Below are 26,778 nucleotides of genomic sequence, written 5' to 3'. Positions count from 1 at the left end.
ATTATATGCGAAGTGTACTCAGTTTTTGTTCCACAAAAAAAAATGACTCATGTGGACAAGTGTGCCCTTTTAAAAGCAAACGATTCAGTTAACCTTCAGGTTACGTAGAAATTATTTAACGCCAAAATAATTATTTAAAAAACACAGGATATAATTTAACAAAACTTTACAATGGATAACGGCTAACGGTTAATCTCTTTATTTCAACTAATACAGTTGTAAATGACATGGTATGTCAGCAATATGCACACAACTTTGTCTCTTTCACCTTAACGTTTCACCAGACAAAGTAAAATAAACACACACGTGTGGACCTCATAAAATATTCAGCCAATGCTGACGAATTTCTACTACATTCGAGTAACGCATGATACGTGAAAACAGATATATTTACAATATTAACTCATCTTACACCTAGGAATTCTGCGGGTCAATTATTTCGATCGATAAAAAAGTTTTTTTAATGGGCGAGGATGGAAGGATGTCGCTGCGGAGGCCCGACAATCCGCGCTAGTCTCCTGAACACGTTTCCATCACGACACGAAGTAGCGGGATCAGCTTTGTTTTTTGGGGGGAGGGAGTTGGGCGCCACATTAGTGGGAGAATCAGTTTAGGTCTCGTCCAGGATGGACTCGGAGAAGTATACGCAAGTCGTGGTGGAATGTATGTTGCCAATCGTCCAACTCCTCTACCCTGTGGAAGAGGTGCCTACTGATAAATTCTTGCACGATAACAACAGCGTGCACACGCCACTCATTATAAGGACGTGGCTTCGAGGGCACCAGCACTGAACTGGCCCGCGCAATCTTCAGACCTCAGTGCCATGGAGCACTTCTGGGAGGAGATGGTTCGGACGCACCATTAAAGTTCTCAGTATGCATATTCTTGAAGTGTGGGGTAGTATCGGGAGACACCCTCGTATTTGTAGCTCTGGTATTCTCCGTCCCTCGGAGACTCGAACAAATTTTGGATAAGTTCTTATCAGAGAAAAGATGGGCCTTTGTTTTCAGTTCCTCCCCTTATTTCTTCATTGATTTTCTATTCTAGGAACTGTGGTAATAATTTTGCTTGAAGAAAAACGTAATATTTTCTATTTAACTTACCTTTGTTTTAGTTCGCAAGGGATATTCTTGATTAATTTTCACTGCCAAAATCAAGAAATAAAACGATTTTCAAATGTAATTTCTTGATTAAGGAACTGATACATTATTCTCATTCCAAGTTATTGTAAAAATATTTCGTTTGCATTTTGAAACAGTTAAGAAACTGAATGTTACAGTGGTATACCGTACTTAACGCAACATTAAACGGATATAGCAGTGTTGAATTCTCAGTGAAAAAAATGAAATGGCGTATGGGTTTTAGTGCCCGTGTCGTCTCAAAACTCAAGAGTTTCAAAACTCACGAGTCTCAAAACTCACGAATTCCAGGAAGAGGATTAGAAAGAGTTTCTCTACCTGGGTCAATCTCGAAACTCACGAGCAGGGCCAGTTCTTCTTTGAATGGATAAATGAACACCCTATTAGTGATGGGATAATGGAGTACTTTAAATAATCGAATAACTTCCATCCGATTATTTAAATAATCGAATGAACAATCAAATCAAATAATCGAATGAGTTTCAAATATCATTCAGTTATATCGCGCAGAATAATCGGATGCGTAATGAATACGTTTTTCGGTTTAATGTGTCGGGTAGATAACCGATTGAAGTAAGCGAATAGGTAAACGCTTACGGAAAACAGAAATACGCCTTTTTCTAAATGAATCTCCAAATGTTGAAACTAAATGAGTGAATTAACTATCTTGATCTCTACTATCTCTAAATAAAATGCCTTCTTGCCGCATTATGGAACTAAGCCCCAGTACTACCACCTGACAGTTTCTTTTAACTAGCAGTGGGCAATATACCTACTTTAATTTTATGTTGTCCGGCTGCATGCATGAATGGTTAGCAAATGTTCCAACGGATCCATGGGGTCCCGGGTTCGGTTTCCGATCGGGTGGGAGATTTTAACTCTCATTAGTTAATTCCTACGGCTCGGAGACTGGGTGTTCGTGCCGTCTTCAGCATTAGACTTCATCTTAGGCAGGGCCTTATCCTCACAGACGTGCAGGTCACCTATACAGCGTCAACTCTAAAGACCTGCACCAGGCCTCTGCGGAAGCTGCACGTCACTATTATAATTTTATGTGAAACGGGAAAAATGCATTATATTAGCTTTAAGACAAGAGAAAAGTATTTTTTAAATCATGATAATAATACACCTCGGTCTCCTTCATTCGCTAACCATTGATTTTCCCCTGTGGGATGGGGTGGCAGAATAACCTTCACAGTATCCCTGCTTGTCGTAAAAAGCTTCTAAAAAGGGGCCCCAGGGGGTCTTAAATTGTTTAAGAAAATACTACAATACTAGATAAACAACTAATAGGCAATCTGCTACCTGGGTGACTGGCCTAAGTCGGTGGATAAACATGGGTTGAAGGGAAGCGTGAGTCACCGCGCACCTCACCCTCATGCAGTGATCGCAAGCACCTGCTGTCCGGATTCGTGAATTTTGAGACTCATTAGAATGTTTACTTTAGCTACCAGTTTGTAGTCGTGAGTTTTGATACTATTTGTTACTAATTATAGCCCGTGAGTTTTGAGACTCGTGAGTTTTGAGACGTAACCTTAGTGCCGGGAGTGTCCGAGGACAAGTTCAGCTCGCCAGATGCAGGTCTTTTGATTTGACTCCCATAGGCGACCTGCGCGTCTTGATGAGGATAAAATGATGATGAAAACGACACATACACCCAGCCCCCGTACCAGCGATATTAACCCATTATGGTTAAAATTCCCGACCTTGCCGGGAATTGAACCCGAGACCCCTGCGACCAAAGGCCACCACGTTAACCATTTAGCCATGGAGCCGGACTGGATTCTCAGTAGACTCATAGATGTGTGTTTGCTCTTGAGACCAGGATGTGTTTTGAATTCGCTTATAAGGTAAAGTGAAAAGGCTGGCTAAAGGCAGACCTTCCATTAATTTAACGTTGATGTGTCAGAATATTGGTGTCCCCATTATGTACGGGTAGCGTGTCTGGCTTTTTTACGCGGAGGCTCCAGGTTCGATTCTTGGTTCGTCCATGGATTGTACTCCTGTGCTAGCAAGGGAAGTATCGAAATACAGTATTTCGTGCCGAACCATACCTCTAATATTGACGGTTCATTCCGTGCGTTGTGGGCGGTTGCCATCCAAAAATGAGCTTCCGCTTTGAACTGAAAGACTGACAAATCTAGGGCCAAACTACACATTTGAATTATTTGTGACTGCAACTGGTTGGGTTGGACGACCCTAGCTACTGGCCGACTGCCAGCCTCCCTGCTCATGCTTGAGTGCAGGAGGAAGCGGGAACAGATAAGCCGGAGAGTCGATGCTATACATCAATTGAACATGAAGTTATATAGCTCTTTTGAGGGTTATTTAAAATACATAAAAATTATAGTCCCAACGTGTTCCTTACAGGGAGAGGTCTTAAATCCTATTCATGTGTCACAGTAGATATTAAGTTATTTCTGTGATAAAGCTTCTTTTTCTTGTGGGAAATAAATTCAAAAGAAGGAGAACTGGGTCAGCTTGTGAATCATTTAACTGACGGTAATCAGACAGGCGTTCATAGTTTTATAGAGACCTCTCTTTATAAACATTAAAACAGCAATGATTGTCACAGCTGCAGTGATTTTGATCGTAAAAATCGTTCTCAGAACACAAGCGATAATGAAGGACCGAGTTCGAGACTCCTGCATGAATACCCGGTAACTAGTGATGCAACAAGTCTGTCTCCGTGTAAGTCATCGAGTTCCAGCTATGTTCCCAGTCCATAAAGGAAACCTAAGGAGTCCACTATCAGCAAAGTTTACAAGGAAAAAAAGCTGTGAAGTTCTGAATTCATAAAGATGGCAAGAATCGGTGGTCATTTATGAACGGTCGAAGGCACTCTCACTTCATTACATCGGAACGTCTACTTTACATGTAGAAGAAGCAGGTGAAAAATGAGTTGGTAAATCAAATTGGAAGAAGGACTACAGTATATGTATGAGAAGCTTTATTCTAAGGAGGCTAGAAAAGCAAAAAGAAAAGAGAGTTGTTAATGATGAATAGTTGCGACTATGGGCTCTAGAAATTTGGCAAGGACTTCCGCCTATACAAAATGATTTCTGCGCTTCTCGTCTATGAATTTGTCGATTCAAGACAAAACGCTAAATTAAGAGAAGGAAGATAACTAAATTTGTTTCACAATTCCACGATGTATTAATTATACCACTCCCTCACTTTACAACAAGGACCAGAGTGGATCTTAGGGAGAAGTACAGTTTAAACGGACCCTATCTTTTGTTTATGAAATAGACTCGCACACTGTAGCACAATCTATTAGTGCACTAACTCACTCATATACTATAATGTTTACGATTAGCATTATCTGTTGCCAAAATTATTTATTGTGTTGCGGGACTCTGCAGGAAACTTTTGAAAAAGGTATTTAAAACTCATAGTATTATTGTCACAGCTACAATTCGGGGAAAGTGGGAAAGAGAGAGAGTTAAAAAAGTAGTTTGGAGACGCCTTCGTATCGTATTTAGGTGACAGTTGTACTCTGATTGTCTTAAGCTTGTCATCAACACATAAAAGTTCAACTTTATTATAGAGACACTATGTCGGCCTATGTGGTGTAGTGGTTAGTGTGATTAGCTGCCACCCCCCGGAGGCCCGGGTTCGATTCCCGGCTCTGCCACGAAATTTGAAAAGTGGTACGAGGGCTGGAACGGGGTCCACTCAGCCTCGGGAGGTCAACTGAGTAGACGTGGGTTCGATTCCCACCTCAACCATTCTGAAAGTGGTTTTCCGTGGTTTCCCACTTCTCCTCCAGGCAAATGCCGGGATGGTACCTAAGTTAAGGCCGCGGCCGATTTCTTCCCTCTTCTTTGTCTATCTCTTCCAATCTTCCCATCCCCCGTAAGGCCCCTGTTCAGCATAGCTGGTGAGGCCGCCTGGGTGAGGTACTGGTCATCCTCCCCAGTTGTATCCAGGACCCAGAGTCTTAAGCTCCAGGACACTGCCCTTGAGGCGGTAGAGGTGGGATCCCCCGTGGTGTCCGAGGGAAAAACTGACCCTGGAGGGTAAACAGATTAAGAAAGAAGGAAGACAGAGACACTATTCTTAAAGTAGTCTTTCATTCACTTTCAGTTCTCATCTCCAAGATTCCGGGACGTGATAAAAATTCTGGTTTGCTTGGAAATACGTAATTGATTGACCTGCAGAGTTTGTAGTGCCTGTTAATGCCGCCTGGAAACGAAAAATTAAAATATGAAGGAACAGTGTGGCAATGAAGCATTTAGTCGTTGTGTTATGTTTCAAACATTCCATCATTTCCAGGGTCCGGCTCGATGGCTAAATGGTTAGCGTGCTGGCCTTTGGTCACAGGGGTATCGGGTTCGATTCCTGGCAGGGTCGGGTATTTTAACCATCATTGGTTAATTTCCCTAGCACGGGGGCTTGGTGTATGTGTCGTCTTCATCATCATTTCATCCTCATCACGACACACAGGTCGCCTATGGGAGATATACGTTATAATATATCAACATGACTACATGACTCCTGGAATCCCTAGCTCTGAGTTATCTGAATTTCAAGTAAGATATTAGTGTATTCAAATATGGTTATTTTCTGAAATTCATCTCCGCTAGCACTGTAACTTTTCTTCACGTCTTTCACTCTCAGACACCCACTGATATACAGTAGCTACTTTGTATGCTGGTGTCACCGAGCGAGTTGGTCGTGCGCAGCTGTGAGCTTGCATTCGGGAGATAGTGGGTTTGTACCCCACTGTCGGCAGCCCTGAAGATGGTTTTCCGTGTTTTCCCATTTTCACGCCAGCATTAATTAAGGCCACCGCCGGTTCCTTCCAACTGATAGCCCTTTCCTATCCTATCGTCGCCACAACACCTATCTGTGTCGGTGCGACGTAAAGCCCACTGAAAAAACTGGCATCATTAATATTCCAGGACAGTTATTATTATTATTATTATTATTATTATTATTATTATTATTATTATTATTATTATTATTATTTATTTATTTATTTATTTATTTATTAATTTTCCACAAATCGTAGATACAATTCAGGGGTGGTGAATGGAGAAAGAGCATAGTCCCATATACACTAGTGTCCAAAAGTTAAGCATAATCACTAAACGAGGTCATACCGCCTGATAGGAATGTCAGACGGATTACTGAACAAACGGAAGCTGATTCACACACATTAAATGTCACACAACTTGTAAAAAAATAAATTAAAAGAAACAGTGTCAGAAAGGTTCTGATAGCTAAGGTACAACTTTGACAACAGCTAACAAAACTTGGCAATGTCTTCCACAACAAAATGTGCTGTTAATAGGGTGTACGGTTACCCCTAACGGCAACACATGCTTCGCAGTGACGTGGCATGCTCTCTATCAGATGGTCCAAGAGCTCTTGTGGCAGTCGATCCCATTCCTCCGAAAGGGTAATGCGAAGGTCTTGGAGGGTCCTTGGTGGAGGCTGATGGTATGCAATTCGCCTCCCCAATGCATCCCAGGCATGTTCTATAGAATTCAGATCCGCAGACCTTGCTGGCCAGTCCATGCGATGGATGTCTTCCCCAGCCAGAATTTCATCCACCAGAGTAGCGCGGTGCGGTATGGCATTATCGTCCATTAAGAGGAAGTCGGGACCAACCGCACCTCTGAAGAGTCGAACATGGTCTCAGTACCTCGTCCCTGTATCTCCAAGCGTTAACAGTGTTCCTCGGATCACCCATGAACACGTGCAGGTCCGTATGGCCATTCAACATGATGCCGCCCCACACCATGACGCCACCACCAACATACTGGTCCCGTTCCACGATGTTCCTGTGGTTGTAGCGGCTACCCGGTTCTCTCCAGATTAATGTGCGACGGGAATCGTTCTGCAAACTGAAGCGGGATTCATCTGTGAAGAACACATGCCTCCATTCATTCGTGGTCCAGTTTCGATGTTGACGGCTCCACAGTAAGCGGGCCCGTCTCTGTGCTGGAATGAGCGGGATGCACACCACTGGACGTCGGGCAAACAGCTCTGCTGTTCTGAGCCTCCGGTACACAGTTTGCCGGGAAACGGCAACCTCTGAGACGGCTGCAAGCTCCGCTAACAATTGTCTTGCAGGTGCACTCGGATTTCGTCGGGCAGTTAAGGCCAGATATCGGTCCTGCTGTGGGGTGGTTACCCTTGGTCGACCTGGTACTGCCTACGACTAACATCTCCTGTGTTTCTAAATCGTCTCCAAAGCCTGGAAATGACACTTTGTGGCACATTCAAGAATAAGAGACTTCGGTCTGTGTCTGACCTGCTTCCCTGCAAAACGAGGTCCAAATGGAGTCGTTGTACCATTATGTGGTCACGTTCACCACTATGCTACACTCCGCAAACTATAAGGGAATATGGGGCGCAGGCACTGGCTGTGTATACCTTGGGTTACGCCGCTAGTCAAAGCAGGGAACACTCCTTTCCTATACAGAGCGAACTGGTAGGTGCAAATGCCGTGCGATTGGCGGTCTATTTCCTGGTGCCCTGCTTACTCGTAACTTTTGCACACTAGTGTACATGAAGGTGCCTCCATCCCCACTTAAAGTTACAATATTAAATAATTACAATTAAAGGATACAGAATATGTTTATCCACATTTATCTTATTTACGTAGACGATTCTTTTCCAAAATGTTATCAGAACCTGTTCAACTTTAAGTAATTGTACATACACATACACACACTTGGATCCCCACATATAGTTCAGCTAGGCCAGCTCATTCATACCCACATACAGACTCACTCACTCAGGATCATATAATATTTCATCCGTCCTCCCACGCATACTGAACAGTCACACAGTAGAAAATTATGTACAGAAGTTTTCGTTCTATATACATTATTTTTACCTCTTTACAACACTTTTTGTTATGTAATTATTTAATAACAAAATTAGTTAGTAGGAAATGTCGACTAGCCCGCTCTAACGTAATGTAGTGGGAGTAACATAAATTCTAGGGGTTCTAATGGGCCGAATCCCTAATGGTTATGCAAACCTCATAGCATTACCGTTGTGCGGGTAGACTCTACTTATTACTCGCTTCAGTAAGTTTGCATTCTAACCTATTACTGCATGAACATCCGGGCCCTAATTATCACACTACCCTGAATCATACCCGAGGTGACTATAGTTTGGTCTGACCCGGCCCCACTGAAAACAACGCACTGTGTTCGAACTACCAGGAACGATTGAAGCCAGTTTGCCTTAAATGCCATACTTGCTAAGGTTTAACAACGGTCGTTGATGAGGTACCTGATCAAAGCTCTTACTCCAGTCGAGAGTTACGAAGTCCACTTGGGATATATTAGACTGGTCAAGGGAATGTTTCCACTCATCAATTACTGGTGTTAAAGGTGTAGAACAGGATTTTCAGGGAGGAATCCATGTTGGTTGTTATTCAACAGGTTTCTGTCATTCAGAAAATCCAGAAAATGTTTAACAATTAGGAGTTCCATGCATTTACATAAACCAGATGTAATAGAGACCAGGCCCTCGTCGTCCCACCCGGCTGGATCATCCTCCTCTTCACCGTACACACCATGTCTGCCCATCTTTTCCCCATCTTTATATCTCTTTCCCCCCACCGCCGACACTTGAAAATCTACGATATTTCACAACTGTCCTCTATCACATCGTCGCAACCCTTCACCACCTTACCCTTCCCAACCACTTCCTTACCTCCACTCTTGTGTAAACCTTCACTTTTCCCCATCTCCCTTATAAATCTCGCGCCTATGCACATCCTCTTTCATTAACTGCACCGTAGCCTCCTCATTCAATCTGTCAAGTCGCTTACCCACCTTTTCATTTCTCGCATATCTCAGTTATCCTCACCTCTCTTGGCCCGAGAGATCGCGTTACGATCTAGGGGGCCCGCCCCGCCCTTTGGGTGGAGAATGAAAGCATTTGAATAAGAAGAAGAAGAAGAAGAAGAAGAAGAAGAGACCGGGCAATAGCTGTCTACATTTTCCCTGCCACCGCCTTTGACGACGGGAACGACGTTTGCTTTCTTCCATTCATCTGACACAGTCCCACTAGTCACTATTTCACAAAGCGAATATGCCAATGCCTCTGCACAGCGATGGAGAATTCTTGCCGGTACGTTATCTGGGACGTTCGCTGCATGGGGTCTGGTTCTCCGAAGAATTTCTGCGACCTCGTTAACAGTAAAGTAGCGACCAGTTAGGGGCGGGAAGGGAAGGGTTGTCTTTGTTGTGAACATGTCTTCGTCGAACGCGGCCTTACATTGCTGTTTGCACCGAGCTCGATAGCTGCAGTAAGTGCGGCCAGTATCCAGTATTCAGCAGATCGTAGGTTCGAACCCTACTGTCGGCAGCCCTGAAGACGGTTTTCCGTGGTTTCCCATTTTAACACCAGGCAAATGCTGGGGCTGTACCTTAATTAAGGCCACGGCCGCTTCCTTCTCACTCTAGCCCCTTCCTGCCTCATCGTCGCCATAAGACCTATCTGTGTCGGTGCGATGTAAAGCAAATAACAACGAATAACAACATTGCTGTTTGCTGAAGGATTCATAGCCCTCGTGCTTACGATCAGAGATGGGCCTTGTTTTTGTTTGCTGACTATTTTATATGTTCTCTCGTGCATTCCTTCTCTTCATATTCCTTGCCCATGTATGAACACTCCTAGTTCTTTCTTCTACCACGATTTTCTGGTGCACTCGTGTTGTTCACATCATTTTAGCACTCGAGACACCTTTAGCTCTATGAAGTTCAGATTTATTTGTTTTTACTGTTGTTGTTGCTGTTGTTATTACTCTTGACGTTAAGGGGTTGTTAGTGGATTAAGCCAGTGTTCCACTGTAAATGGGAGGTTTTCTCTCAGAGGGAGAAATCAGTGACTTAATAACTAAGTAAATAAGGTGAATGTATTAAACTGTTTTCGTAACAAGATACTGCTCGTGGAAAGGAACACATGGTACCACTACGTCAGCTTGTATGTTGGAAGGTTTAGACAACTACAGCACTGGCACTTTCAATTTGTAGTTGCTGTACTGTTTCCTTAAGATTGCTGTAATACTTAGCGATTTTTCTCCACTCGATTAATTTTGCACATTCTAATTTTGCTTCCTCTCTTGATTGTTACAGCTTCACTCGGAGTACAGAAGCACTTACCGATGGCACGAATATACCGGCCCACGCCAAGAGGTGGTACGACGTCCACCAGCATCTGCCCCTGCTGCTGGTGGTAAGTATTCCTTAAATATTGCCTATCATTTTAATTATAGTCAACATTGGTGTCCAAGCACTTGTTCCAGCGGTGTATCAAGGCACGGACGCCAGCATGGAAGGAATCTGCATCCATTCCCTGAAGCTATGTCATACTGAACGGCCGTATTGTTGTTGAATTTTTAAATACCCAGGTGCTTCTTCAGTGGTTCGAAGAGATGGAAATCACTGGCTGCTAATTCGAAGCTGTGCTTATAATACTGGTAATAATTGGAATGTTGGGCGTCCCATAAAATTGACCCCCCTTTGTATAAATCAATAAAAGCGAGGGTTTTCTCTTGAGTCCACTTCGTTCTGAACAACTAAATAATCTACAGCTGGAACAATTCAGCCTTCAGGTTCGGAAGAAATTCGTCGAACCTATAGAGAAGTCATAAGGAAACTGAGGTTAGAGGTTTATTCAGACCGTAACCTGTTCCATTGTCCGTGTAACTTGCCAAATCAAAGGACCGCGGGGGGATCAGCCCAAAACGTCCTTGTGCCTCGGAGCGTTGCTGTTGAATGTTGCAAAACCTGTGCTGACTAACGAAGGTTCGCGTTACACTACGCTGTTCTGCTGCAAGACATTCATTGGCTTTGTGGTTTGGTATTTCAGTTCCCCAATCCACAAGCGAGCGTTGCAGGTCGGCTTAGTTCAGGACGAGTGATATCCGTGTTCACTGCGTACCTGAATGACTTGTACAATGTCAATAGGACGGAAACTTTTTAAATTTTCATTAACAGAGAAATCCTGAAGCAGCTGGATAGTTAAGAGAGTGAAGATAAATGTGACAAAATAATGCTTTAGTTGAAGATATACAAATACAGTAGTTCTACGTTGGAGAGATCATACAGCTGCTATCCTACACTACGTGCCTGGTAGGTTAGTTTTGGAATCGCGCACAGACAATATTAATATGGATCACTTCTAAACCATGTCCTTGGACACTCCCGGAACGAATATCCAAACGCAAAATAACAAACTTCCAAACCAAGCATTCACAGTGAGCATACGCCGCGGTGATGCGTTGTAGTTCTTCCTGCTATTTCAGTCTGATCTTTTCAAATGATTGAAAAAGTCGTCCGGTGTAATAGGTCATTCGCCGTGCATTTCTGAAACAGTTATTGCTCATCAGCTATTAGATTACGAGTGTATTATATGTTGCGTCTGCCGAGATGTCTGAATATTTTGAGCAGCGATTCAGTATTCGCTTCTGCTTCAAACTTGGAAAATGTTTACGGAGACATACAGCGTTGCGGAAAAAATCGCTAAGACCGAAGAAAACGCGGTAGATGAGGTCAAATGCTGGAACGCGTAACAGTTAAGATGCATGTATGTATGAATGTATTGCACCTGTCCGGGGCCAGAAAGAGAGCTGAATATACAATTTAACTTCACAAATGTATCATGGGATGGAAATCTTATGGATGAGGAACTTCCGAAAATCAAACCCGTGCATTGAAGTCCTATCCTCCCTACTTTCTACTAACGCAACGGCTACGCTCTAGAGCATACAGGTCGGTGGTCCTGTTCGTTAAATAAAGTGGGCACTTAATCTAAATATACTGAAAGTAGGGCGCTATAGTAAGATGAATACGCTAATCTACTAAATGATAAGAATGGATTGTTCCCAATTCAAAACACAATTTTAATTACTGAGAGAGTCATATGAAAATATTTACACACACGAGAAATGCCATATTATTGCCTGCATGGCAATTCTAAAACATATTACACTGAACTTTATCATATGGGGAATGCCGTTAAATGTCTTTATCAGTTCGTTGATCACTCCTAAATCTCATTCTGGCATTCCCAAAACAAATAATTAACACTGCATGTATACATTTTCATTATCAATCGACAGGGATCTGTCCCTTCGCCTTAACATTGATATCCGTGGGTATCCACTATATCATAACATAACAACACAAATTATCTGGAAAGGATGGCATTCTCGTGAGGAAACAATGATATCTTACATCGTCGTCGTTGTATTTAGACATAACGATAAAGGATCATTCCCACATAATTATGTAGTCATGAAAATCACGTCGTCGCTTGTCGCTAATAAGGTCTACATTATCACATTAATTATTCTCACACTATCGAATATACGTGTCCCTCCGGTGTAATAACTTATTCTAATATTTACAAAGCGGACACACGACGTTGGTTAGCCTGTTACTTCCACAGAAATCAACATACACCGACACAATACACAAAAATATAGGCACATATACCGATTGGAGCATTATCCCTGTAAATACATAAATATAGTATACAATACACACACTTTATTGCTCTCCGAAAATCTGTGACCCCTGTCAGGTCTCCTAGTGTCGATCCAAGGACGTCGATACCAGTCGGATATCGAACCATGCTCTCTTGAATTCGAGTTGCTATCTGAAAATCCCTACTACGATCATATTTAAATATCTAAACTGGAGGAGTACATCACCTATCGGCTCAATGAAAAACACACAGCATTGCGATGGCAACAAATTATTGACATGTGAATATAGAGTACAGTATGAAATGGGAAAACATTTTAAGTGGTTTGTGCAAGCGGCCGACAGCCATTTGACGGGAAAAGCAGCTAAGGATCGAGCACTAACCCCCTCTTGTCATTCCTTCTGAGGTCATAAATCTCTCACTTCGAGGACATCATGGGCTCCCAACCCAGCTGAATAGACACATACAATTTCATCCGGATACAAGCACGTAATTATTAATTCAATTATCTAGTGTTCTTCGGGCCTATAACCATTTATCGACACTCTTCAAATATCATTTTATATCAATCCCTCAGCTGATTTCAGTATTGGTTTATCTCATTGTTATTATTATTATTATTATTATTATTATTATTATTATTATTATGAAATCTGTCGCCTTGCACATTTTCACATATATCGTTTTACCCTTCATTTTCACACACGTGTACCTTGATCCACGTTATTCACACACTGAGATGATCGTACGGACAGGAACTTAACATATCACTCACTCACGTATCTATCTAAGGTAACTGGTTCGCACCTCCAGTCGACTTTCCTTTCTCCAGTCATCAGCTTCCTTAAACTAAAGGTGGAGTAAATGTATTCATGCATGGAAGTTGTGAAGCATATGATGAGCAATCTATATTCCAAAAATGGAGAAGATCCATATCAGCCGATTGAAAATGGAAAAGCTTATGAAGTCCGCCAAATTATCTACGTCCACCCTTACGAATACTTCACTCAAGCACATAACAAACTATGGGACTTTACACACTATTTCATGCAAATTCACGGAATAGCTTTGTTTTTAACCAATAATAACAGAAGAAAATAAAATTAATAAAGAATATTTTTTTTTTTGCTATTTGCTTTACGTCGCACCGACACAGATAGGTCATATGGCGACGATGGGATGGGAAATGCCTAGGAGGTGGAAGGATGCGGCCGTGGCCTTAATTAAGGTACAGCCCCGGCATTTGCCTCGTGTGAAAGTGGGAAACCACGGAAAACCATCTTCAGGGCTGCCGACAGTGGGGCTCGAACCCACGATCTCCCGATTACTGGATACTGGCCGCACTTAAGCGACTGCAGCTATCGAGCTCGGTTAAAGAAAATTTACCCCATTGAAACTTGCATATTGCATCAGCTACACGTTCTACAAAAATCAAAATACATGCTGCTAGATTTTATTTATAAAGTTTTATAAAGGTTTATATCTTAATGCGACACGGCTGATTTTCATGCTAAGATATCATGGGAGTGTACTTATCATTTTGATGTGTAATCTACTGTCATCTGGTGGTAACCATATGGATTTAGTTATCCATAGCTGCCATCTCGCTAGCAGACAGTCCTAGGTTCATCTCGTTCCGTGCTGAATCCATGATGTCTTGATCTGCTACCTCTAACTGCTGGACGTTCTGCATTGTCCTTAAACAGGAATTTCGCATGTGCACAGGCGCGATCTCGGAGTAGTAAATCCTGTGTTCGAAGAGCACTCACATATATGCGAACAAATTTGGAATCGGTAACTTGAAGCACTGTTTTTAGGACTTCAAATAATATGACACAGATGGATCCACTCATAGACTCTAAATGGACTACGCAAGTAGCGATTACTGTTCCTGAAGAACGCTACTCGATTCCCGTTCGTTATAGAGAGAAATATTCACTTATTTGTTTGTTCCTACGTGAGCGTCACTATTCATGTACGCTACACTATCCTAATTGTCTCTCAGAGTCGATTAGATGTTCATTTTATAGATCTTGACGTTTAAGGCCTTATAAGAAAATGGCGAACACCGTCAAAATGTGTAAAATATGTACGTGCGTGTATGTATTGAAGTCTTGCCTTTGACGATATCAGGACCTCCGTCCCATGAGAATAAACTCAATAGTTCTTTTTATTCTCACGGGGGGGGGGGGATTGCTGTATGTTGTAGTCCCATCATCTTCAGATCGACAGGGTAAGAGGAAGATGTTAACTACTTGGAATAATACGAAATAATTTTACTGACTCGATATTTATTTGAAGAAAAGAAATTAAAAATCAAAGGAGGAAAACCAATTAAAAGAGATTATGTTATGTCGACAAGGAAAAAAAATCAGATTAAAGTCTCTGGGGAAAAACGTTAACAATACTTAGTCTCACAACTTAGCTTAATAAATTAATGATGTTGCACTTATTTAATTCCACGATTAATTAAAAAAAGAAAGAACCTGAAAACTAAAGCAGACCGGGCGAGTTGGCCGTGCGCGTAGAGGCGTGCGGCTGTGAGCTTGCATCCGGGAGATAGTAGGTTCGAATCCCACTATCGGCAGCCCTGAAGATGGTTTTCCGTGGTTTCCCATTTTCACACCAGGCAAATGCTGGGGCTGTACCTTAATTAAGGCCACGGCCGCTTCCTTCCAACTCCTAGGCCTTTCCCATCCCATCGTCGCCATAAGACCTATCTGTGTCGGTGCGACGTAAAGCCCCTAGCAAAAAAAAAAAATAAAGCAGATTTCAAATTAAACCGTAGGTTAGGCTGTCTGCGTGTGAAAGTGTGGTTTCTCGGACATCGATCTTAAAATGTTAATCTATAGTAAGGATGTCCAATGATTAAAATCGCCAGCATGATACCAGGAATTCATCGAATGAACCCCTAATTGATACGACCTAACCTCCAGTTTAATTTGAACCGATTGTTAATTTTTAACCAACATTTGACCAAGACAAATGTGCTTCTGGTTTGAACTTAAGGCTCTAAAATTCAGTTTCAAATAACTGAGGAAAGAAACCAAACAGGAGTACTGTAATAATTGCAAAACTTGTAATAAAAACTGACATCATGACCATGTAAACAGAATGCTTTAAGTCAGCACCAAAAAAACCTATGTTTCAAGTGAACATGTTAATGACTTCGAAAATCGTAAACTATTTTCAAATTGTTACAAGTTACATTAAAAATATTCATAATAATTAATCTTCTGGTTCATGAAATGGATAATTAAAAATTAAAAATGGATGATCAACCTAAGCGTTGGAATTTAGTGAATTAAAGGAATTTGTCGTTGACTCAAGTACATATTTCACTGTTTATTCACAGATGAACGTGAGCTGCTGTTGCAAAATGGATATGTAAAAATTTGTACGTTTTAACGTCCCATCGCACTAAAAAGATTATACAATATAAAAATCACTTATTACATGTGGCCAACTATAAAGTAAATCGACTTAATTATCACTGACTCCACCGCACTCGAAAAACGTACAGTAGCAGACTGTATGATCAAAATAGTTATTTACAACCCTTGAACAACAATAAAATCTGCGCATAAACTCGCCATTAATAAATAAATTTTCAATAAATACAGAATTCAACAACAAAAATCAATAATCGTCCACTAGTTGTCAGAGCCAAACACATTTCATATGATTTCATAGGATGAGAAATAATTATGTCAGAGTGGGATACTCAGTACTAATCCTGAAAGTGTGCCCCAGCTGACTCAGTTCCAAGACTGCCAATGATCTCTGTATTTCACTAAACAGTCCTCCTAGATCTAACCTAAAATACTAGCGATAATAATTGCATGTACTTGTTAAACAAATCCTTGAATAAATAAATCCAGAAAGAAAATAAATCAAAAGTAATCATGGTCACGTTAAGTGACCGACACAATCCTATCGTGTATGACGTCCAACTAAATATTGCCGAAATCTAACTAAATAAAAGTTACACCACTGGCATTAAAATATGCTGGTCAATTATTGAAGTTCACCTTCATTACAATGAGTCACTTGTAATAACCTACCCGACCTACAAAGTTGGTGGTTGCTGATGAGGATTCAATCTACGTACAATGTCGGTGGTTACTCATAAAAATAACTAAATCCGAAGTAAGGGGTTACTGGTGATAACAGACAATTGACATGAAGAAGTCACTACTCCGAAAACAAATATACGTACTTCATATCATATTCTGCCATGAAAATAAACGTTGCACTTCAAATACAACAACTAGCTCAACCTACGACATTCCCTAAAGAAATACTGAACTCAACAAGAAGTTATTAATGCGGATATATTTTTTTGCTAGGTGCTTTACGTCGCACCGACACAGATAGGTCTTATGGCGACGATGGGATAGGAAAGGCCTAGGATTTGGAAGGAAGCGGCCGTGGCCTTAATTAAGGTACAGCCCCAGCATTTGCCTGGTGTGAAAATGGGAAACCACGGAAAACCATTTTCAGGGCTGCCGATAGTGGGATTCGAACCTACTATCTCCCGGATGCAAGCTCACAGCCGCGCGCCTCTACGCGCACGGCCAACTCGCCCGGTAATGCGGATATACGTCACATGAATGCATACAGCAAGATCTCCTCATACACTCCTCAATTTCAGATCATTGAGACCAAAGAATGATCTACTTTCACTAAGCTTCATTTAGAATCGTTGGACAGGTTTAATAAAAACTAACAATATTACGTGAAATCAGAACGAGAGGACGAAAACGTACAAAACCACTTTATACATCTAAAATATCCACGTCTGTCGTCCCGGCTGATGTCCGGCTCCTTCGGTTCGGAGGGCCCCGGGTTCGATTCCCGGCCGGGTCGGAGATTTTAACCTTAGATGGTTAATTCCCTTGGCTTGGGGACTTGGTGTTTGTGCTGTCCCCAACATCCCTTTAACTTACACACCACACTATCCTCTACCACAATAACACGCAGTTGCCTACACATGGCAGATGCCGCCCATCCTCATCGAAGAGTCTGCCTTACAAGGGCTGCACCCGGCTCGAAATAACCGCACGAAATGAAATTTAAAAATTCCGGCTAATCACGGATACAACTCAAAATTACACGACACGTATAACGCCGGCAAAGCGGGGCTCAAACTTGGCTATATCCAACCCCAAAACACGTGCAGACACAAAATATTCAGAGGGGTTTTCGCGTTCTACCTGGACAAAATTCCACTCACTGAAACAAATACAACTCAGTCTGAATATGATGGTCCCCCAACATGTAGCAATACCAAAACAAAAAAGCAGGCCATGATGGCCCTTGGAGGAGTGGAAGGTAAAGGCTTCCACCATTGTTAACCTCGGCACGTGATGGGTTAGAGTGGTTAGCTCTACGCCCGGCCGCCTTTGCCCTCAGGAATTAACCTGGTACTCATTTTTGGTGTAGGCTGAGTGAACCTCAGGGCCATATATGCACCTTCGGAAGTGGAAATCTCGTTTCTTAAATTTTACGACTTCCTGACGGGGATTCGAACCCACGTCCTTCCGGGCGAACCGAGCACGCCTTCACCGCCTCGGCCAGGCAGCCCCTACGTAGCAATACCGCCTACTCCAAATATGATGACACAAAAAAATTCAACATTTCACGCAACTTTGAAATCCACGTTTTGTTAATAACCATTTATTTTAAAAATGACTCGGTTATTTATGTGACACAAATTAAAGCATATTATTATTTTCATCATCGCAAACTTATTATTAATCTTGAATTTGCAACGGTCACAAACTTTAAAGCAATATGAAGGAAATTGTAGGACATTTTAAGACTCGAATGTGCCACTCGCACTGCAAGAATAGATTATTTTACATCGCCGCATGCTAACTTAATTCTCAAAACTGAGATCTACTTTAAAACTAGAATGACGTTACTCAGCCGACAAAAAGAAAAAATCGTCACGGAAAAAAAAAAGTTATTAAACCACAGTTTCAGATAGACCTTTGGATACGGTTCCTCGCCATCATGGTAATCAGCTCACTGGTTATCCCATAGGACTTTATTTATAAAAATCTACCATTTTACTGGATATTCTGGAGGTGTGGACTCTTAATGACAAATGCCTGGTATGTTATCAGACGGACAATCTCGTGCATCGAGTTACGACATGCGGCAATGCGGTACTACTTTGGAGATGGACTCTTAATTTTTACTCAACATTTTTCCAATAAAAACTGTACACTATTTTATTAAACACTTGAACATAAAACACTTATTATAACACACGAAACTGCAAACACGTATTATGATGCAATTCTATCCCCAGAACTCCGCAAGCTGTAGTGCGTTCTTTCGGTAGAAAATAGGGTTTTCACTGTCTCAATACGGTCATCCGTCCAGGTGTTACTTTTCAGATAACAATCTCCCCTCTATTTTTCTTTGTTTTATAGCCCATTTTTCACTATTTTCATTTTTTAATATCCAAAAATTAAATATATACAGAAATCATAACAAGTACAAAACTGAAAATAAGACAACAATACTGTTTGAGAGTGAAAGTTTATGGTTTTTAAACATATATCATTACTGCACAAAACAAATGTGTGAGTAGAGACAAAAAATCAAGTTAAGGATTATTTCGCAAACATAACGTTTATAAGTGCATCTAAACAAATTAAAATTCAACACAGGAGAACATCAAGTTGTTCGCAGAAAAATTGAACTAAAAAAATCACTGTTTCCTAGGAGCAACGAAAGTATTCCTGTCATCTTCGTTGTCCAAGTCATTTAACAGTACACAGTTGTACTAACACAAAACACTCTTCACATTAACATAAAATTGACAGAAGTTACACGCAACTCATAACAGGAAGGCACTTCAGAATTTAAAAGATGTGTTCCAAAAGCTTCTTGAAGACACTTCTCTCTGACCATCTTCCAGCGTACTCTCCTGAGATGATCTAGAAATCCAGGTAATGTCACACTTGTATGATGCGTGTACGCCTTGATATTGTAGTGAATGGCTCCAGCTGTTATCCATATTCAAGCGTTTCGCTCTCGTCCTATCTGTGATTTAGTTCCAGATTCAATATCTCCCTCACTCTGTCACTGGTTGTTGCTGTCCCTGATGTCCTGTAGATAGCGTTTGGTGTCCATCTCCAAACTAGTACCGCATTGCCGCATGTCGTAACTCGATGCACGAGGTTGTCCGTCTGATAACATACCAGGCATTTGTCATCTGATACTTGTCCATGCCTTTTCAGTTTCTCACCCGTCGGGATGATTTCATTTGTGTATATGTAGAGCGATACTGTCCATTCGATTGGGATCCATTTGTTCGAAATATTTTTCCAGATCTGCTTCCAGTCGCGAGGTGGGTATTTATGTTGTGCTATTGGAATAAATTTATATTGCTTCAGTCTGAAGTTGTATATATTCTTAGCTTTATCCAACTTTATAGCTGTAATTTCTGTTTCTGGAAGTCGTTGTAGAATGGAGAGAGCGTTTTGGAAGAAGCTTCGAAATGGATCTTTTTGTTTCAGGTTTGATGTTACACATAAGTTTGGCATTGCACTATCAAATACATCTCCTCTTGAGTACAATGCTTTAATGATATGTGACAGAGAGAGTGCTGTGCGTTTCTTTTCGACTGCAATTTGGAGCAAGCCACCATCCTGTTCAGTCAGATGAAGTTGGTCTCTCCTTATTCTGTATCTGTAACCTTTCCATAGATAAAATCAAATTGCCGTTTCAACACGTTGGCAAATGACATGTGAGGCTGGGAGAATTTGGGCAAGGTACCAGAGCTTCGACAGCGCAAACATATTTATATGCCAAACTTTTTGGAAAATGTTTAGTCGCCTTGACAGTTCTCCTTTAGCTGAAACCGTAGGGTGTTTAGAGCAGATGTCCAATTAGTCTCTAGCCTCTCTGACTAAAGGTAATGCCCAATTACTTGCAGTGGTTTACAATTGGAATCCGGGAGCTGGCATATATTTGCCGATTTTCATTTGAACCTAATAGCAATAATGAGGATTTGTTATAATTAACTTGTGCCCCTGACACCTTACAGAAGGCCTCGAGATTCCCTTGCGAATTATTAGCATCTTCGTCACTGGTCAACAGTAGGTTAATGTCACCCACGTATGCGCGTACTGCGTTGTTAATAGTTAGTCCGGTTAAAGAATTTTTCGAACTTTGAATCAGGGGTTCTATTGATAAAACAAAAAGTGCAATTGATAATGGGCATTCTTGTCTAACAGATTTAGTTATAGAAAATTTTTCTGAGAGAAATCCATTAATCATAGTTCGTGAGGATGCCTTTTGGTATATGCGCTGTATTGTTTCTATGACACTGTTTGGAAATCGAAACTTTTTTAAAACTTTCCAAAGATATGATTGTGCTATCCTATCGAATGCTTTGCTGAGGTCAATGTTAGCCAGTGCTCCTGAAGCATTGTCACACACTGAATGATATATGATTACATCTCATATTTCTAGTAGATTATGTAATATGTTTTTCCCAGGTATAATGCAAACCTGTCCATTAGTAATTAATGAAGGGAGGATCGTTATGATTCTGTTCGCTAAGATCTTGGTCAGTAGTTTATAGTCCGTATTTACAACTTGCTTTACGTCGCACCGACACAGATACGTCTTATGGCGACGATGGGACAGGAATGGGCTAGGAGTGGGAAGGAAGCGGCCGTGTGGCTTTAATTAAGGCGCAGCCCCAGCACTTGCCTGGTGTGAAAATGGGAAACAACGTAAAACCATCTTCAGGGCTGCCAACAGTGGGATTATAACCCACTATCTCCCGAATACTGAATACTGTGGTCCGTATTTAATATTATAATAGGTGTAAAGTCACTGATATACGTGCATCTGGAGAGTTTGGGAATTAGGATGATAATTGCCTCTGCAAATGTATCACTAATCGTGTGACTGAAGGCGTAATTAATAACTTGTGTCAGGTCTTTACCGATAATGTTCCAGAATGTCTTGTACCATTCATACGGGATCTCATCATAGCCTGGCGTCTTATTTGGTGCAGTATGGTCTAACGCTTGCTTCACTTCTTCTTCGAAAATACTATTAGTAAGATGTGCTATATCATCGCCTTCTAGATGACTCAGGAGATGATGAAGGTGCCTGTCGCAATATCATCTCCTCCTAGATGACTCTGGAGATGATTAAGGTGCCTGTCAATATCGAACTCTGAGATGCTTTCTTCTGCAAACATTTCACGGAAATATCTCTCACTTTTTGCAAGGAGTTGTTCCATTGTATTGAATATTGTCCCTTTTCCATTATCCCATCGATTAATAAATTGATTATTGGCTGATCGTCTGATCTATTAAGGTCTATTAAGACACTAGCGCCTAGCACAAGATATGTCTGGCTATCCAGGTTCAAAGAAATTCTGTAGAATAAAAGAGTTCTCAATTCCTTTATATAACTTCAACTCGCTTTTGCTCGTTGGGGGTTCCGTCCTCCAAACCCCCGTACGTTTTTCACGGGTTGAAAAATTAGTTATTCACTTAATAGACTTCTAGAGTCTTGAAAATAGGGATGCATATCGAGGGTGAAACGATATACAGTTTTGCTTCTTTGACGTTTTGTTGTATCCCATCGCGTACACCTTAGATTAGTTTAGATTAGTTTAGAAAATTAAAATAGTTTGAAATTTGCGCACATTTATCACATATTGTTATTATTTTTCCATACGTACACAGCGGTTAGAATAATGAAATTTGGCTTGAGAATGGCTTACGGGCGTGTCACTGAGCCTGCCGAATTTCGTGATTTTATCAGTCTTATAAGGGTGACGAACAGTACAAATAATTAAGGGAAATGATCATAACTGTCGTAAAATCGGAAAATGCATCTCTATCTAGGGCGTAAGGGATCGAGGTACGACGAAAAGTCAAAGCGACAAATTTTGTAGATATCTTCACGTTTATTGCCGAATGTGCTGTCCGTTTCGTTGCAGACCAAGGCCATGTTGCCATTTTCAATGTTCTAGCGCACATGGAATTTAACGTCAAATATTTTGTTTTGGGAGAAGGGAGGTAAAAATACTGTATAAAAATTAAAATTTTGAACTTTTGGAATTTTTCCGTGGAACACAAGTTAATAGATACCGGTTTAGCGAATTACAAGTTTATAGCTCAGTTAAAAGTGGGTAAATATTAATGTCAGTGAGCGTTTGAGTGAGTTAGCCTTCTGGCTTCATATAATAGAGAAAAGATAGAGAACTGTGCACGCTAAATAGTGCAGACCTTCATTAAGAAATTTACTGTGGCGGAATGGTACGCCATGTCGACCAACAGATCGCGAAGTCGGACGGCCCCTTTAGTGGCCTACATTTTGGTCCCATGACATTTTGTCGTACCTCGGACTATGTATACCGTACATAGAGATGAATGTTTCGATCTATGCCAAATTTCATACGCTTTTCAAAAGTTGAAATATTATATTGCCAACGTAGCGTACAACTACTGACTCGAAAATTACCAGGCGTATCGACGATGAAATGATCTACAATTTTGGTTCTTTGGCGTTTCATCGTATCTCCATCGGCTGCACCTTAGATTGCTTTAAATAGATTAGGCTTAAATTGCAGTACAGTTTTCGGATATTCCTTTCGTTTTCCTGTACATGTATGACAGGTAGAATAATGAAATTTTGTTTACGTACGGCCAATAATTGTGCCAAGGAGTCTGCTGAATTTCGTTCTTCTATCTGTCTTATAAGTGTGCGAATTACATGGAAATGAAGAAAATTGACTACAACAATGAATATGAAGCTCAGTCTAAGGTAGAAGGAGTACAGAAACGACAAAAGTCATTGAACCAAAGTTGTATATCTTTTCATTTTAGGGAGTCCGGACAATCCTCACTGGGTGCGACAAGTGGCCCATCAAGTAGTATGTGGAGTGAATGTTTGGTGTGGAATCTTGGAGGATCGCCTGATTGGACTTTATTTTTTTGAGGGACATTGGACGGGCCCACGCTACCTGCACTTTCTGCGTCAGGAACTCCCACAGCTGCTGGAGGATGTACCCTTGCACGATCGTATGACGATGTAGTTGCAATAGGATGGAGCTCCACCACGTTCGACTTTGCTTGTTCGTAACCATCTGAACGAGGAACTGCCAGGGAAATGGATAGGTCGGGGAGGCCCTGTCTCTTGGCCCGCCAGATCACCAGATTTAACGCCGTTAGACTTCTTCTTCTTGTGGGGGAATTTGAAGAAGGTCGTTTACACTCAAGCGCCGGAAAACCCCGACCAGCTCCGGCAACTCATCACGGACACCTGCCGAGCAATTACACCTGGAATGCTTCAGAGCGCAAGACGATCTATTGGACACAGGGCCCGAATGTGCATAAACCAAAACGGTCATCACATCGAGCATTTGCTGCGATAAAACATTCTCAGGGCAGTTATGTTCCTGTATGTGTCGGGCCTGGTAACTAATTGGCCCTTCTTAGGGCCACAAAGAAATTCATTCTCACACAGTTTGCATGGCGGCGGGTATTGAACTTACATTGCGTGCGGTACGTATTAAACAAATAAAAAGTACGTTATCTTCTTCCTGGACTCGAACCTCCCGCCTGACATGCAAGCCCGCTCCGCCACGCCTTTACCAACTACACTTTGGTTCCGCACAGCACACTGGGCAGCTTATAGCAAGTATTAGTTTTACTGCGGTCACAATATCAATTTAGTGTTTCGCCGGCGTGTAAGGTTCGTATGATCTAGAAGGTACGCGCATGTCTTCCAGTGTTTAATACGAGTACAACATTACGGCGTCCTATCATAGTGAGGCGGTAAATACGAAGATATCCGGTTGTGTTGCCTGAGCATACCGGCAGGGCAAATATTTTCAGGACGGGATGAATATTATTGGTAGCATAAAACTACATTGGAAGGGGCGGCTGAATCACGCTGTATAATAGGGATAGGATAGAGCCAGGGTATGTGCACGCTAAATACTGCAAATCTTCATTTGGAAAGTTATTACAGCGAAACTGTACGTCGTATCGAGAAACGGATTACAGTATCAGATGACGCTTTTAGTGACCTAAATTTTTGGTCCTGAGACATTTTGTCATATCTCGGCTATTTATACAATATATAGTAGTGAATATTTCGATCCATGTCAAATTTAGCACGCTTTTCACAAGTTGAAAAGTTATTTTGCCAATTTTACAGACAGTTACAGTCTTGAAAGTTGGCAGGCGTATCGGCGATAAAACGATCTACAATTTTGCTCCTTTGACGTTTTTTCTTCTGGCTATACCTTAGAGTGCTTAAGAAACTTAGAGTAGTCCGAAATTGCAGTATAGTTTCCTCATTTTCGTTCCGTTTGCCCATACATGTAAGGCAGCTAGAATAATGAGATGTCGTTAACATATGGCCAATGATCATGCCAAGGAGCCTGATGAATTTCGTGTACCTCTCTCTTTTATAATTGTGTGAATCAGTACAATAATATATGGAATATAAAGAAAATTGTCCAAAAACCGGGAAAATGAAGCTCAATCTAAGGTAAAAGGGGTCGAGATACGACAAAAAATCATAGGACCATAGTTGCCGATCTCTTCGTTTTAGGAGCCGAAAATGCAATCCATGTGTTGATAGCAGTTACCATTCAGCCACAATATACATCGAAACGAAGGTCTGCACCGTCATTAAATTTGGGTGAATATTTCGACATTTTTAGCGGGGAGGGGTAATATTAAATATTTGAACTTCTTGTAATTTTTCCGTCGGTTACAGGTTATCGCCGATACGCCTGCTAAGTTTCAAGACGGTAGCTGTCTGTTTTCAAAATATTTTTTTAACTTGTGAAAAGCGTACGAAATTTGACATGGATCGAAATATTCACGTCTATCTATTGTATAAATAGCCGAGATATTTAGTTTTCTAGGGCACTGGAACGTAGCGTCCGCCGTTTTGTTTAGGGGAGGAGGCAAAAATGAACAATTTTAGCTCTTTGGAATTTCTCCTTAGGTTACACCCTAATACAGTAGATATTAGTTTGCCGAATTTCAAGTTTCTAGCTCATCTGGAAGTGGGTAAACATTAAAGTCAGTCAGTTATCCTTCTGACTTTATACAATAGAGATAAGATAGTGCCAGGGAATGTGTACGCTAAATAGTGTAGACCTTCATTTGGAAAGTTATTACGGCGAAACTGTACGGATTGAGGCATCAGCAAACCCTTTTAGTAGCCTACATTTTTGGCCCTAAGATATTTTGTCTTACCTTGGCAGTTTATATCTTAGATACAGGTGAATGTTTCTCGATCAACGTCAAATTTCGTACGTTTTTGACAAGTTGAAAATTTTTGTGCTAACTTAATAGACAGCTGTAGTCTTGAAACTTTACAGGCGTATCGACGATGAAACGGCCTAAAATCTTCGTTCTTTGACATTTTTTCGTATCTCCATCCGCTGCACCTTAGATTGCTAAAAATTCTTAGAGTAGGCCGAAATTGCAGTACAGTTTCCACATATTCCTTTCGTTTTCCCATACATGCAAGACAGCTAGAATAATGAAATGCGGTTTACACATGGCCAATGATCGTGCCAAGAAGCCTGCTGAATTTGGTGTATCTATCTGTCTTATAATTGTGGGAATCAGTAAAATAATATATGGAAAATGAAGGAAATTGACCAAAACAGGGAAAATGAAGCTCAGTCTAAGGTAGAAAGGGTCGAGACGCGATAAAAAGTCATAAGACCAAAGTTGTAGATCGCTTCATTTTAGGAACTCGAGAGTGCAATCCGTGTGTTGATAGCAATTACCGTTTAGCCACAAAATACCTCGAAACGAAGGACTGCACCGTCATTAAATTTGGCTGAATATTTCGACATTTTTAGGGGGAAAATGATTAAATATATGAACTTCTCCGTCAAATACAGGCTAAGAGCTACAACTTTGCCAAATTTTAATTTTTAGGGCACTGTAACATAGCGTCCGCCATTTTGTTTAGGGGAGGGGGCAAGAATAAAAAATTTGAACTTTATGGAATTTTTCCTTAGATTCTACCCTAATAGCTTTAGTTTGCCGAATTTCAAGTTTCTAGCTCATCTAGTAGTGTGTAAACATTAATGTCAGTGAGTCAATCAGTCAGCCTTCTGGCTTTGTATGATAGAATAATAATAATGTTA

At 41.1% G+C, this 26,778-nt stretch overlaps 1 protein-coding gene across 6 annotated transcripts in view; it reads left to right on the top strand.

Annotated features, from left to right (window-relative positions):
* Positions 1–26,778, top strand: part of LOC136864291 (proteoglycan 4) — a 975,577-nt gene that overhangs the window by 195,047 nt on the left and 753,752 nt on the right. For all 6 annotated transcript variants that reach the window (XM_067141070.2, XM_067141075.2, XM_067141072.2 and 3 more), the window contains exon 2: positions 10,250–10,349. In XM_067141070.2, the coding sequence (XP_066997171.1) occupies positions 10,250–10,349 (100 nt within the window). The remainder of the gene's footprint in view (positions 1–10,249; positions 10,350–26,778) is intronic.

The sequence above is a fragment of the Anabrus simplex genome, chromosome 2 (assembly GCF_040414725.1).
Source record: "Anabrus simplex isolate iqAnaSimp1 chromosome 2, ASM4041472v1, whole genome shotgun sequence".
In the NCBI taxonomy this organism is placed as follows: Eukaryota; Metazoa; Arthropoda; class Insecta; order Orthoptera; family Tettigoniidae; genus Anabrus; species Anabrus simplex.
Note: the sequence above shows the minus strand (reverse complement) of the source record. Positions and strands in the feature narration are given on the sequence as shown.